The following is a 15,157-nucleotide window of genomic DNA, read 5'->3' on the forward strand; positions in this document are numbered from 1 at the left end:
GCCTGGCTCCCCCAAACTGCCCTCCCCTGCAGGCCTGGTTCCCCCCCAAATGCCCTCCCTTGCTGGCCTGGTCTACCCCAACTGCCCTTATCTGCCGGCCTGGTCCCCCCTAACTGCCCATAACTGCCCTCCCCTGCAGGCCATCTTGTGGCTACCATCTTGTGTCCACATGGGGGCAGCCATCTTTGACCACATGGGAGCGGCCATCTTGTGTCTTGGAGTGATGGTCAGTTTGCATATTACTCTTTTATTTGATAGGATTTATGCAAATGTTGCCTGTGATCATTAAGAGAGTCAGGAAAGTCTTACCTGCCCTAGCCTGTGTGGATCAGTTGGTTGAGCATCATCCAATGCACCAAAAGTTCAATTCGTGGTCAGGGCTCATGCCTGGGTAGCAGGTTCAATCCCCAGTAGGGGGCATGCAGGAAGCAGCCAATCAGTGTTTCTCTCTCACCTGGATATTTCTTTTTCCCCCTCTCCTTTCCTCTTTCTGAAAAGAAAAACCTATTTTAAAAAGTCTTACCTTTAAGAAGGCCATTTTGTTTCTCAACAGGTACTGACAGGTACTGACATATCAATTAGATGTTTTTTGTTTTCAATTTTTTTATTCCCTTGATGGTGACTTTTGTGTGCAAAAATTATTTTTTCAGGGACTATTTTAAAGAACTTAAAATGTAATTAATGTTAAAAATCTTTATTAACCTTTTGCACTCGGATGTCCAGTGTGACTCGACATGGTTAGCATTAGAATAAAGGAATCGAGAAAAAAGCAAGCGAGGGCGAAGGGTTAAACTTCATTATAACTTACTATATCCTATTTTCTCTATGGGTACCTCAGTTGTCTAACAAACTTTCCCAAGTACTTAAAAACCTTTAAATTTAATTAAACTTAACAGATATAATGAGGCATGGTTTTTATTTTTTTAATCTTTATTGTTGAGAGTATTACAGATGTCCCCCATTATTCACCTCCACCCAGTTCCTGCCCCACCCCCACCCCCCGACCTTCACCATGCTATTGTCTTGTCCATGGATTATGCATATATGCATATAATAACCAAAGAGGCATGGTTTTTAAAAATATTTTTGTTTGATTGATTTAGAGGCTTAATAAGATTATTTTAGCTCTTTAACTAAAATTACAGGAATAAATCAATCTCTTAACCATTTTAAATTGAAATCCAGGGTAATCTGTTACTTTAGGTACTTTTAGAACATAAAAATACCAAATAGGTACAGATTATTTCTAAATTTGAATTAAAATGTCTGTGTCATAGATTTATTTTTTTAAGCTTCAGAGAGCTAAAACTAAAATGACTTACCAAATGAAGAAATAATTGTATCATCCCAACTGAAGAAAATCAAAACTAGGTTCATATCCTAGTACATAGAAATTTCGAAATTTCTCAGTGACCAGATAACTGAACATGGGACTTGATTCTTTTCTCCATCAGTGACAGAACTCCAAATCCATGCTTTCCAAATGAGTGGTTCTCAATCACACCTCCTATACATTGCATAATTAATTTTTCTGACTGTTCACCAGTATGCAGCCCCCTAATAAAACTTATCATTTCTTCTTTCACTACTTCAGTTGGATTTTGCTTTGTTGTTTTTTTCAGATCTCTGAAAATATGTAAAACATCCTCTCTGTTTGGTTCTGCATGTCTCTTTAGGATTCATTTGATCTTTGTGGTCACAGTCTGTTAATGACATGCTAAATACTGTAGCAGTGCTGATTCTAATAAAATGACCTGTCATTAAAAAATAATGTAAGAGAAATGGCAGCATTGGAACACATAAAATGAGTAGCCCATGTAGCTGAAGAGAAGCGTATTTATATTCTAAGATTATTGGCCTGGTGCATGAAATTCGTACACACTAAAAGGGAATTAGAGGAAATATTTTAATATTGCTATTTGCCCTTTCTCTATAATAGAAGTGTCAGAGATGGAAGAAAATTAGTAAAATTTATATGGAAATCTCCCTCCTGTCAGAGTCTGTGGCCCGCCGCGGGACCCAGAGTCAAATCCCCACCCACCCGCATGTGCTTCGAAATCGCAGGAGACCCAGACCTGGCCAGCCCCACCCCCCTCAACCCCCACGAGGTGGGGGGCGCGGCCTGAGGTCCCTTGTCAAGCCCCACAAGGTGGGGGGAGTGTCCTGAGGTCCCTCGCCCTGGCCAGGTGCCATGCAGCATCAGGTCCCTGCTGTTCAGTCATGACATTATGGTGTCCCAGCTAATTTGCATATTCCTCTATTATACAGATAGCCTAGAGGCCCAGTGCATGAAATTTGTTCACTGAGGGGGTGTCCCTCAGCCCAGCCTGTAACCTCTCCAATCTGGGACCATTCAGGGGTTGTCTGACTGCCGGTTTAAACCGGCAGTCAGACATCCCTCTCACAATCCGGGACTGCTGGCTCCTAACCACTCGCCTGCCTGCCTGCCTGCCTGATTGCCCCTAACCGCTTTTGCCTGCCAGCCTGATCACCCCCTCCTGCCTCCCTGCCGGCCTGATTGACATCAAACTGCTCCCCTGCCAGCATGATTGACACCTAACTGCTCCCCTGCTGGCCCGATCACCCCCAACTGCCCTCCCCTGCCAGCCATCTTGTGACGACGTGGGGTGGCCATCTTGTGGTGGCGACCATCTTATGACGCGAGGGCGTGAGGGTCAATTTGCATATTACCTCTTTATTATATAGGATAGTTAAGGATGCTTTTGTTGGGCCCTGATTTTCAGAAGCCTAGTTCTTATCCTACCTAATAAAAGAGTAATATGCAAATTGACCGTACCTTTGCTACACCCACAAGCCACGCCCACAAGCCACACCTACCAGCCAATCAGCGAGTATGCAAATAAACCCAACCAAGATGGCTACAGCCACAGAGAGCAGAAGGGAGGCTTGGGTTTCCCAGGCAACGGAGGAAGCCAAGTTTTCCGCCTGCCCTTGGTGGCCTAAGCCTCCACTCAAGGCTACAAAGTTTCAATTGTAAAAGGTAAATAAATTCCAGATACCAGGGCCTCCACTTGGGTCACCAGGGGCTGTGGCTGGCCTGCAAACCACCACAGGCCCCTCGCTCAGGCCGCCCCTCGCCCCAAGGGAACCCCCACCCTCATCCGGGACACCCTTCAGGGCAAACCAGCTGGCCCCCACCCATGCACCAGGCCTCTATCCTATCTAATAAAAGAGTAATATGCAGATTGACCATCACTCCAATACACAATATGGCTGCCCCCATGTGGTCAAAGATCCTGCCCCCATGTGGACACAAGATGGCCAGCAGGGGAGGGCAGTTGGGAGGCACCAGGCCTGCAAGGGAGGGCAGTTGAGAGGGACCAGGCCTGCAAGGGAGGGCAGTTGGAGGCGATCAACCCTGCAGGGGAGGGCAGTTACGGGTGACCAGGCCGGCAGAGGAGGGAAGTTGGGGGAAAACAGGCTGGCAGGGGAGCAGTTAGGCATCAATCAGGCTGGCAGGGGAGTGGTTAGGGGGTGATCAGGCTGGCAGGCAGAAGCGGTTAGGGGCAATCAGGAAGTCAGACAGGCGAGCAGTTGGGAGCCAGCAGTCCTGGATTGTGAGAGGGATATCCGACTGCCCGTTTAGGCCCGATCCCACCAGGATCGGGCCTAAACGGGCAGTCGGACATCCCTCAAGGGGTCCCAGATTGGAGAGGGTGCAGGCTGGTCTGAGGGACACCGCCCCCCTCCGTACATAAATTTTGTGCACCGGGCCTCTAGTAGGAAGATATTATGCATTGTGTTTGTGTCCACTATAAATATTGACATGAGATCCTCCTTTTCTGCTAAAGAAATTTCTTCAGAGCAAGCGCTTTTTAAAATTTATTTATGAACTCTAAAATAAAACTTTGGAAAAGTACGAGTCGTAAAAACAAATGTAGGTGGGGGCCACAGATACAAGAAGATCTAGTACTTTTTTAAACTACACAAAAATTTATAGGACCTATTTTCTACAAAATTGCACTGTATCTTACCAAATTTAGGTATAGGGATTTTGTTTGTCATTAAACACATAAACCATAGATATTTGCTATCTTTGTTACCCTTCTGGTAGAACAATTTTCTTACATAATATTTGTAATGAAAATGTAAGTCTTCTCAATGTTAATCATCTAGGAGTTTTGTTTAAGATGTGGTAAGGTACTTAAGTGGTATTCTCCAGAATCATTCATTTAAGATTTGTGTGACAAACTGAGAAATATCTTTAAGCACAGGGGGTAGCCAGTAGGCTTTCTGCAGGGGGTTTCTACTGAGAGCTGACAGAGGGCATCTTGGCAAATGTTCAGAAATGTACATTAACTTAGTTAGGCCCTGCATGGAACCTCATGTTCAGCAGAATTCTTCTGACCTGCCTCTGCATGCCAAGCTAATCAGCAAACACCTAATGAGCCTGCTCCAAAGAAGCAGACTCTCTCCAATCTACTTCATTTTCATATGTTCTCTGGGGGAGGGGAGACAAGACTTCAGGAGGACTGATGATGCTGCAAAGACCACAATAATGATAATTAACTTGCTGAATTTAGAAGATTATGCTGTTAATTAGTTGCAAAATAAAGATAAGTAATAGAGCAGCAGATGGTAGGATAACACCCAGGAGAAGGAGGGTTATTACTCTGATGAGTTTTTGTGGCACATATGAAATATGGATCTGACTTTTTCATAAATTGTTTCTAGAGAACATTATGTTTTTTTCTTTGTACTATGATGGAGTAGTTTGTTCCTACTAAGTTCTGACAGATGTAATAAAATTTGTTTTCAATAATACAACATATAACATAGAATTTGAATAGCAAATTATTTTTAGCAGATTACCCCTTAAAGTGAATGTCAGATAGATCATCAGCACAACAATCTATCTCTGATTATCTTTCTAGGAAAAAACATTTTTAATATAGTAGTTGAATTTTATATCACTAAAAACTAATTCTAAACATTAAAGCATTAGTCTGCTTAGAATTATAGTAATAAAGATATTTTCATTTTCTCCGAAACAAGGTATATATCTTTAGTTTAAAATTAAAATTATGTCAGTGTTTTATTGTACATGTTGGAAAATATAGACTTTTAAATATTATTTAATTTCATTGAGTTTTTGATCTTATATTAAATTTATTGTGAGAAATATTGATCTTAACAATGGGTTGACCAATGTCTGATTTATTATTGAATCCTAATATGCATAGAATACTAAATATTAGACAAAAACTCTAGTTTGGAAAACTTTTGTTTAAAATATATTTAATGAACTAGGAGTCAACAGACAATTCCTTATCCTGGCTCTGCTTCTACCTCAGTCTATGATTCTGGGAATTAACTTCACTCTTGGGCCTTCATTTCTTTATCTGTAAGATGGTGATTGGACTAATTGATGTCTAGTATTTCTGCTAGCTCAAAAATTATATTATAAAATATCCATTATATTTATATTTTTTAAATTAATTTTTGAACCAAAGTATTTGTTCTTTAAACTGTCTCTAGCAAATATATATATGGGTGGATTGTAGATATCCTAATACAATTGTAAAATTTATATGAATCAAATTTTTGACAACTTTTTTACCTAACCCATTCTAAATATTTTTAGTTTACATGTATATTTACTGCTGTTTTAAAAAGTCTGCATTTCAGAGCATTGTTAATTAACCCTTGAAAACCTTTTTTTAAAATTTTATACTCAGTGGCACACTCTCCAAGTCAGACTCATTGTAATCAATGTAACAGCATGGAGCAAACATTAGAGCTTCTTCACTGGATGAGTGCTGTATACCCTAGGGCAGTCAAGAGAGGATAATGAATGAATACTGATGCTGTTCTAAGTGCTCTGTAAGGTAGTTACTTGCCCTACTAAAGATTATTCAAGAGAGTGATGTTTATGTACTTTAGAGTCTCCTATGTGCAGTTACTATATTTCATTAATTCTAAGAGTTAAGCTCTTCTCTATAAAACTTTAAATGCTCTTCAATCCTGTTTTCTACCTAAGGACTTATAAAAATGTTTTACCAACACATGATTTTACCAAGTTTTACATCTCAACAGCTACTTATATTTATGCACATTTTATATCCAGAAATGAAAGCCCTAATCTAACACTAGACTGGGCACTGTTTATTGTATTTTGATGTCTAATATTCTGTTTTTAAAAGATATAATTATGCAGAGTGACCACCTCCCCAGATTCTCCTCCTTTGTTCTGTTTATATAACCCACACTTTTAAACTATCTTTCTGCTTTTAATTCTTCTTTGACCATTTAGCCTAAGCATTCCTACCTGATTATAGCCAATACTGCTTTGGACACTTACCTGATTTTAGTTTTAATACATCCACTTCCACATTATCCCAAGTTTCTGTTTCTTAGTCACTAATGTGGTTGTTTCTGCTTGTTTAAGAATGAAGAAAAATAAGGGATGAACTAAGAATTTTACGTTATCTGAATTCTGAAAGATGCAGTGTATTTACATAATAAAATATGTCTGAGGCTAAACCAGTGCTTAAGATGACCCCTAAGTTCATTTTTCCTAAGTACATTGTGAAAATACAAAAGTTTAGGAACTCTCCTGACTCTTTGGCATCACCACCCACACATTTATGCTAAGAAAATAGAGGCTATTTTTGAAGAAATAAGGAAGCTGACATTGGAGAAATCCTTTTATGAGTAAGGTACTTTTACATATTATACTTAATCTTTACCTTAACCCTACAAGGAAGTTATCATTATTCATTCCCAGTTTTATAGATAAGGAAACTGAGACTCAAAGATTAAATGATTTGTTCAGAGTCACAGATAGTTTGAGGCAGAATTAAATTCTGAACATTGTCTTCTAGCTGTATAACATATGTATACAAATATGTATATAGAATACATTATGTATATTAACCAATGAAGATACTATGACTTTACATATTGTAGTTCTCTTGGCAGTTCATAAAGAAGTACTCTGTCAGAAAGGAAGGAAGAAACCTACCTGATCCTCAGGTAGTGTGGCTTTAGCAGTTGCAATATTAGACTTGGCAATTCTAATCCTTTGTGGTTGTCTTTTGAAGCAGTAAGCCATCCAGCCTTATATATATTTTATTGATTTCAGAGAGGAAGGGAGAGGGAGAGAGATATAGAAGCATCAGTGATAAAAGAGAATCATTGAGCGGATTCCTCCTGCACACCCCACACTGGGAATCGAGCCCACAACCTGGGCATGTTCCTTGACCAGGAATTGAACCATGACCTCTTGGTTCATAGGTCGACGTTCAGCCACTGAGCCACACCAATTGGGCCAGCCTCAGATTTTATTTCTTGATCACTCCTTATGGTTTTTTGTGTTTTTTTTTTTAAGACAAATCCAGGATTTGAACTAGCTTAATGGCTGTGTGACTTCAGGCAAACAATCAGTTTTCCTAATCTGTCAAACTGGGATACTGTCCTATTAGAAACTCATTGAACACAACATGAATGATTCTCAAGTACATTATGCTAAAGGAAAGAAGCTGGATTCAATTCCATTTACATGGTAGTCTGGAAAAGGCAAAGTTTTTGGGATCAGAAAACAGATTAGTGGTTTTCAGAGGCTGGGTGTGTTAGGGGAGAATGACAGGAAAGGAGTATGAGGGAAATTTGGGGGGTAATAGAACTGTACTGTATTCTGACTGTAGAGGGTGGTTCTGCAACTATATGTGTTTGTTAAAACTCAAAACTGTACACTAAAATGAGTTCATTTTATTGTAAGTAACTTATTCCTCAGTAAAACTTTTTTTAACCTGCTGACTTTGTTCTTTAAATCGTACTCAGAATCCACAATGTAGTAGTAAAGAAAAAATGTCCACTAACCAGTTGTCCAGGTGTAATTATTGCCTAGTGGAGATTTTGTTAATCTTTTCATATATGCTTCCATTTTTAAGGGATCTGGATCATTTATAGAAGATAAGATATGCATAGATGAAAATAAAGAAACTTCAAATTTTTGAATAGTTGTCAAATTTTCTAAATTGTTCTTGGCATGAATGAAAGCAGTTGTACTGGAATCATTTATTTGGGAGCCTTTTTCAAAAGTTCTTCTCTCTTACCCACCCCTTTCTGCTATATCCAGGGAAGGGAGAGAGAAAGGTTACCAAGAATCTGTTTTAGCATGTAACATCCAGGCAGTTACTTCTAGAAAGTTTGGGAAGCACTGGATAAATTGCAACACACTTCTCATCCCAATATTTGTAGCTTCTCTCCTAAAATTTGCACCTGAGTGTGGATCTTAGGAAAATGTAATGGACATATTTCTGCATCAAATGTTGTAAGAAAACTTTATTTTGGGCTCAAGGACTATATCTCAGTTATTAAGAATATTATCAGCAATAATAGTTACAGGTCTCCCATGTTCCTGAGGTCTCTTTCATCACTAAGATATATAATTCAATTATATTATGCTAATTATTTCAAATTTACAGATCATAACAATAAAACTACCCCAAAAAATTATGTCATGCTCACCAAAGAAACCAATTTCTGTTTATTAGCAAATGTGTTTTTCACCTATGATGCACATCAATAATGTACCAGCTGCTAAAAGGGATGCAAATAAATATAAGGCAACCTCTGCTCTTAAAATGCTTACTGTCTGATTGGGGAGATAATTTATTCACATGTGACACATTTTTGCTGATAGAATAATAAACTTGATTCAAATTATGTCTTTATAAAGAGGTAGCCATAAATGTCTAGGGCCTCATTCTAACACTAGACCTGCCACACTCTGATAGTGGGTCAGGTACAGTCCAGTTAACTAGCAAAATGGAACATAGTGGAAGGGATAAACTTAGAAGTAGATCTGTTTACTGGAGACTGGGAAGACCTAAGGGAGGCAAAACCAGCTGTAGGTTCTCAGAGGAGGTTTTAACCTGACAGATAGTGTAGTGGCCTAAAAAAAATGCAACATCAAGTCATTGTCGAAGTAAGCACTGACATTAGACTTGCTTGCAGAGATCAGATGGCCCATATCTGGAAAAGAAGAGATTTTGGTCTAAGAATCTAAGAACCTGAGAATATTGGGATATGGGATACAGAAATGGGGTGGGGGAAATAGGTGGAAGTGTACATAATTAACTTCTGTTGTTTATTTTAGTTGAATGGTTATTTTCAGTCATTAGTGTTTTTAATTTTCACTCTCAAAATTGATTAGGAACAAGAAAGTTCAGAATTCTCTAGTAGTACTAGACAAAAAGACTCAGGAAAGCTTTCCAAAGGTCCTTTTGTTTATCTTATTGATATTTATAGTGATCTTAGGAATATAATGAATTATGATAAATCAAAGCTAATTTTGAAGCTGAATGAATTTATGCCTTCCTGTACAAATTTCTCTTTTGTTTAACCAAAGCGTATGTTAGGAGTTGGATTTGGGTGGAAAGTAGAGAATTTTTTAAAAATTGGTGTTTGCATTTCAGAGATTAAAAGCTGCTTTGACCCAGCAACATCCTCCTGTGACCAATGGCGATACTGTAAAGGGTCACGGTAGCGGATTGGTTAGGACTCAATCAGAGGAATCTCGACCACAGTCATTACAACAGCCAGCCACATCCACTACAGAAACTCCGGTAGGTGTGTTGTTTTTATCATGCAGCACTCTATCATCCTTAAAAAAGCAAATACAGTGTAACTTAAATGACTATATACTTTGGAAAAAAATATTTCTGGTTATATTGTTATTCCAAAAGTATATCAGAAGTCTTAGAAAAAGGTAGTTCAAATATTAAATAAAGTCAGTCCAGTCCATCAGTCCATCGAGCAGTTATTACTGCATAGAACACCCTATATGTATGTAGGTCTGACATAACACACTATCCATCAATACTTTTAAGGAAACATATTTGCTGTTGATTACATTCAAGTAATGTATATATGTATTACATTACTCACATAGATGAAACAATTATTTAATTAAAATTTGGGAAACATCACGAAAGGAAAAGATATGCCATATAGCAGTCGTTTGTGCTAGAGGCCCTTTTTACTTCTCTGTAGTTCTGAACTACCTACTAGGTGATTGATGTTTCTGTATGTCTACAGTATATTTCTATAGTGTAAAGGGTTACTGTATTTCTGTTAAATGTTTCAGAACTCAAGAGCTTTTATCTTCTCTACTTAAAGAATATTAGCATTGGCATTAAAAAGCAGAACTTTCCATTTAAAGAAACACAGGTAAACAGCAAGTTTTAGAATGCCTCCTAAGCATAGGTATTTAGATAATTACATTTTATCTTTATGAAACTTTCAACAAAGTGGAATGTAGTTGTGGTTGTCATCCACTAAACAACTTTACTAAGTGTCCGAGAGAGGGAAAGTAAGTAAGTGTGTTTTAATGTCATAATTCAGGGGTAAGCAAGCTGGCCCTCAGGCCAAATGAACCCCAGCACTGTTTTTTTGTATGGTCTGCAAGCTAATTATGGTTTTTACATCTTTAAAAGTTTATTTAAAAGAAATGAATATAATTTATTTTCTTATACTAGCTATAGTTTCCATGGATCTAACTTTTATTTATATCTTTACATTTTATTACATTAGATTAAAGCTCCACTGCTGTATCTCTAGTTTCTAGAATAGTTTAATATATTTTTTTAATGAAGTGGAATGAATGAATTAATGAAAGAAGGGAGAGAAGGAGGTACATATGCTTCTAATTAGCCTCAAGTTCTCGTTAGGTGTAAAAATATAACAGATATAAATAATAGCTTTCACGTATCATACTCGGATTTAGCCTTTGCTGTAATAACTGAGTTGTCAATTTTTAAAAAACAACAACTGTTCTTTCTTACTCAGTTAAATGAGTAAAATAAAAAGTAAAAAAAACCCTGCTGTAAGTTACAAGGATGAAGTAAAGAAAATATTTCAAGGTTGCCTTTCTTGAAGCCAGCCATAGAAATATTTTTATAAAAGATTAACTTGGAATCATGTACATAAAATAAATAATCTAATACTTAATCTTTATTATAATTAAAATCCTACATAATAAAAGGGAAGTATGCAAATACATCACTCCGCTACGCCCACGATTGGGCCAGCAGGAGGCGCGGGGGCGGGACTTGGGGTGCCAATCGCGCTGGCAGGAGGAGCTGGGAGCGGAGACTCACAAGTGATCCCTGGCAAGCCGAGCTGGCTTGGGCTGGGGGATCTCAGGCCGCCAGGCCTTGCCCCCAAGCCGAGCCAGCTTGGGCTGGGGGTGCCTCAGGCTGCCAGGGCCTGCCCCCAAGCGCGATGGCTCTCAAGCCAGGCCGGTTTGGGCTGGGGTCTCAGGCCGTTAGGCCATGCCCCCAAGCCGCGTGATGGCTGGCAAGCCACACCGGCTTGGTCTGGGGGAACTCAGGCCTCCAGGCCTTGCCCCCAAGCCGCGCGATGGCTCTCAAGCCCCGCCGGTTTGGGCTGGGGTTTCAGGCCGCCAGGCCTCGCCCCCAAGCCGAGCCAGCTTGGGCTGGGGGTGTCTCAGGCTGCCAGGGTCTGGCCCCCAAGCACGATGGCTCTCAAGCCCCGCCGGTTTGGGCTGGGGTCTCAGGCTGCCAGGGCCACGCCCCCAAGCCGCGGGATGGCTGGCAAGCCACACAGGCTTGGGCTGGGGGAACTCAGGCCTCCAGGCCTCGCCCCCAAGCCGCTTGATGGCTCGCAAGCCCCGCCAGTTTGGGCTGGGGTCTCAGGGCGCCAGGCCTCACCCCCAAGCCGAGCCAGCTTGGGCTGGGGGTGTCTCAGGCTGCCAGGGCATGGCCCCCAAGCGCGATGGCTCTCAAGCCCCGCCGGTTTGGGCTGGGGTCTCAGGCTGCTAGGGCCATGCCCCCAAGCCGCGGGATGGCTGGCAAGCCACACAGGCTTGGGCTGGGGTCTCAGGCCGCCAGGGCCACGCCCCCAAGCCGAGCTGCTTGGGCTGGGGTCTCAGACCGCCAGGGCCTGGCACCCAAGCCGCATGATCCCTGGCCGAGGCGGCTGCCTGGGCTGGGGTCTCATTCCTGCAGGGCCGGGCACCCAACTGCATGATCACCCAGCCAGCAGCAACGGCAGGGTGGTGCACCCCCACCAAGCTATCTTCAGGCCAGTGAAGGCAGCCTGGGCTGGAGACGCACACCCCCACCGGACTATCCACAGACAGGCTGAGATGGCAGCCTGGGCAGGGGTCTCAGCTTGGCTGGACTGAGGCAGCAGCCTGGGCTGGGGTCTCAGCCTGGCCAGGGCCCCATCCCCTGCCAGCGGTGGCAGCCTGGGGTCCCAACCATTGAGTCACATCAGCCAGGCAGATATGGAGGAACCTTAAATGTTTCTTTTTTTTATAATATATATTTTATTGATTTTTTACAGAGAGGAAGGGAAAGGGATAGAGAGCTAGAAACATCTATGAGAGAGAAACATTGATCAGCTGCCTCCTGCACACACCCCACTGGGTATGTGCCCCCAACCAAGGTACATGCCCTTGACCAGAATCGAACCTGGGACCCTTGATTCTGCAGGCCAATGCTTCATTCATCCGCTGAGCCAAAACAGGACTGTCCAATATGCTAAAGAAAAAACCCTATCTAATAAAGAGGGAATATGCAAGGGAGGGCATTTGGGGGTGACCGGGGTATCAGGGACTGGCAGGGAAGTGGTTAGGGGGTGATCAGGCTGTCAGGCATAGTGGTTAGGGGCAATCAGGAAGGCAGGCAGGCGAGTAGTTGGGAGCCAGCAGTCCTAGATTGTGAAAGGGATGTCCGACTGCCTGTTTAGGCCCGATCCTATGGATCGGGCCTAAACAGGCAGTCGGACATCCCCCAAGGAGTCCCAGATTGGAGAGGGTGCAGGTTGGGCTGAGACACACACACACACACACACACACACAAACACACACACACGTGCACGAATTTCGTGCACCGGGCCTCTAGTACAGTATAAATGGAATAACCCTTATAATTTTTAATGCTAGTTATTTGGAAAAGGAATTAAATCATACCATTGTATTTTTTGGAGTTCGTAGGATGAGAAGTAGTTTGGTGATTTTCCTGCAAAACTTATCTTGATCTTATATATAAAATTTTTGCTTATTATATAGATAAGAAGAAAATAGAAGTTTTACTTGTTTACACCATTTTAAAATATAATTAATTATAGGTAAAGATTGTTTTCAGACTTCTTTGGATCATGGGCCTGTGGCCACAAAGTGACTGTTTGCTTTGCACTATTTCCAAGAGTTCATTTCCTGTCTCCATATTCAAGTATTCTGTGGTACAATTTTGGGATTTGTAAGAGGGTTGGAGTTATTTATTGCTCTATAGTGCTAGACACTAGACAATATCACTAGCAAGTGAAGATTTCTGTCTCTGTCTGATCTGAAATAACCAGGCTAATCCGTTGAGGAGTCGGGGGATAAATTAAAATGAAAATCTGGACTCCTGTGGGATACTACCCACCAGGAAAATAAGCATTAATGAACCTGACCCTTAGAAAAAGACTTACCCTAAATTCCAAAAACTGAAGAAAAGCTGAGTAGAGTCCTGTGCCACTAACAATGTTTTAGTGATGGGCTGCATATATGGTGGTGGTTCTATAAGATCACAGTATATGCTTACAAGCAAACCTATGATGGAAAAGGGGGAGGAAAACCAAGCAAACTATCATAGACATATTTCTGAAAAGAGTGACACCTCCTCAAGAAGAGCCTCAGGTAGGTCGTTCAGCAGGTGTTCCAGAAGAAGGCATTTTTGTCATAGGAGATGACAACTCCATGGGTGTTACTGCCCCTGAAGACCTTCCAATGGGACAAGATGTGGAAGTAGACGGCAGTGAAGTGGTGTTAAAGTCTACAGTAGTGTACCATAGTGTCCTAGACCTTCACATCCACTCACCAGTCACTCGCTGACTCACCCATAGCAACTTCCAGTCCTGCAAGCTCCATTTATGGTAAATGCCCTATACAGGTGTACCTTTTTTTTTATTCTCTATTTTTATTGTACCTTTTCTATGTTCAGATACACAAATGCCATGTGTTAAAATTGTGTATAGTATTCAGTATTGTAACATGCTGTCCAGGCTTGTAGCCTAGGAGCAATAAGCTATATCATGTGGCCTAGGTATGTAGTAGTCTTTACCATCTAAGTTTGGGTAAGTGCACTCTATGATGTTCCCACAACAAGGAAATTGCCTAACAATGCATGTCTCAGACTGTATCCCCGTCACTAAGAGTCACCTGACTGTATACCAAAGTATGTACATTCATGCCTTAATTTTAGAGAAACCAGTTTTTTAAAAATATATTTTTATTGATTTCAGAGAGGAGATAGGGAGAGAGATAGAAACATCAATGATGAGAGGGAATCATTGATCAGCTGCCTCCTGCACACCCCCTACCGTGGATCGAGCACACAACCTGGACCTGTGCCCTTGACCGGAATCGAACCCACGACCCTTCAGTCCGCAGGCCAACCCTCTATCCACTGAGCCAAGCCGGCTAGGGCATAGAGAAACCAATTTTTAAAGAAAATTTACAGATTTAATGTAAATGTGGTTTCCCATAGTGAATTTAAATAAGCAATTATTAAATTTTTACTTTAGTACCTTATAATTAGCTTTCAAAGGATTGAATAACACCTTAATGTACTTTTAAGACTATACTTGGGAAAATGTAAGATTTTTATATGATCATTTGCATTGCATTTTCAGTTTCTTCATATTCTATATAAATGAAAATATAGAGACTTTAAAGACTTTATTTAATGTAAATAGTGACTTAGTGAGAATCTTATTTTAGCAGTGCTCATTTATTTCAAGGAATTTGTTAAACCACTGGGTGATTTTCACATTGTCCCAAAATATTGATATATACAATGAGACTTAGAAAATAAAGTTAGTAGCTCTCCCCTTTTGCCACCCTTTATTGCCTGTTGAAAAGCTTTCTTTTCTGTTTATTACAGGCTTCTCCAGCTCACACAACTCCACAGACCCAAAATACAAGTGGTCGACGAAGAAGAGCAGCTAATGAAGATCCTGATGAGAAAAGGAGAAAGTTTCTGGAGCGAAATAGAGCAGCAGCTTCAAGATGCCGACAAAAAAGGAAAGTCTGGGTTCAGTCTTTAGAGAAGAAGGCCGAAGACTTGAGTTCATTAAATGGACAACTACAGGTAGGGTGCATATGTATAAATTTTGTTTG

At 40.9% G+C, this 15,157-nt stretch overlaps 1 protein-coding gene across 3 annotated transcripts in view; it reads left to right on the top strand.

Annotated features, from left to right (window-relative positions):
• The window catches only part of ATF2 (activating transcription factor 2), a gene marked incomplete at its 3' end in the record, with an annotated part of 95,516 nt that overhangs the window by 58,428 nt on the left and 21,931 nt on the right, over positions 1–15,157 (top strand). For all 3 annotated transcript variants that reach the window (XM_079782388.1, XM_079782386.1, XM_079782387.1), the window contains 2 exons: positions 9,444–9,593; positions 14,922–15,128. In XM_079782388.1, the coding sequence (XP_079638514.1) occupies positions 9,444–9,593; positions 14,922–15,128 (357 nt within the window). The remainder of the gene's footprint in view (positions 1–9,443; positions 9,594–14,921; positions 15,129–15,157) is intronic.

The sequence above is a fragment of the Cnephaeus nilssonii genome, assembly GCF_951640355.1.
Source record: "Cnephaeus nilssonii genome assembly, chromosome: 10".
Taxonomy (NCBI): Eukaryota; Metazoa; Chordata; class Mammalia; order Chiroptera; family Vespertilionidae; genus Cnephaeus; species Cnephaeus nilssonii.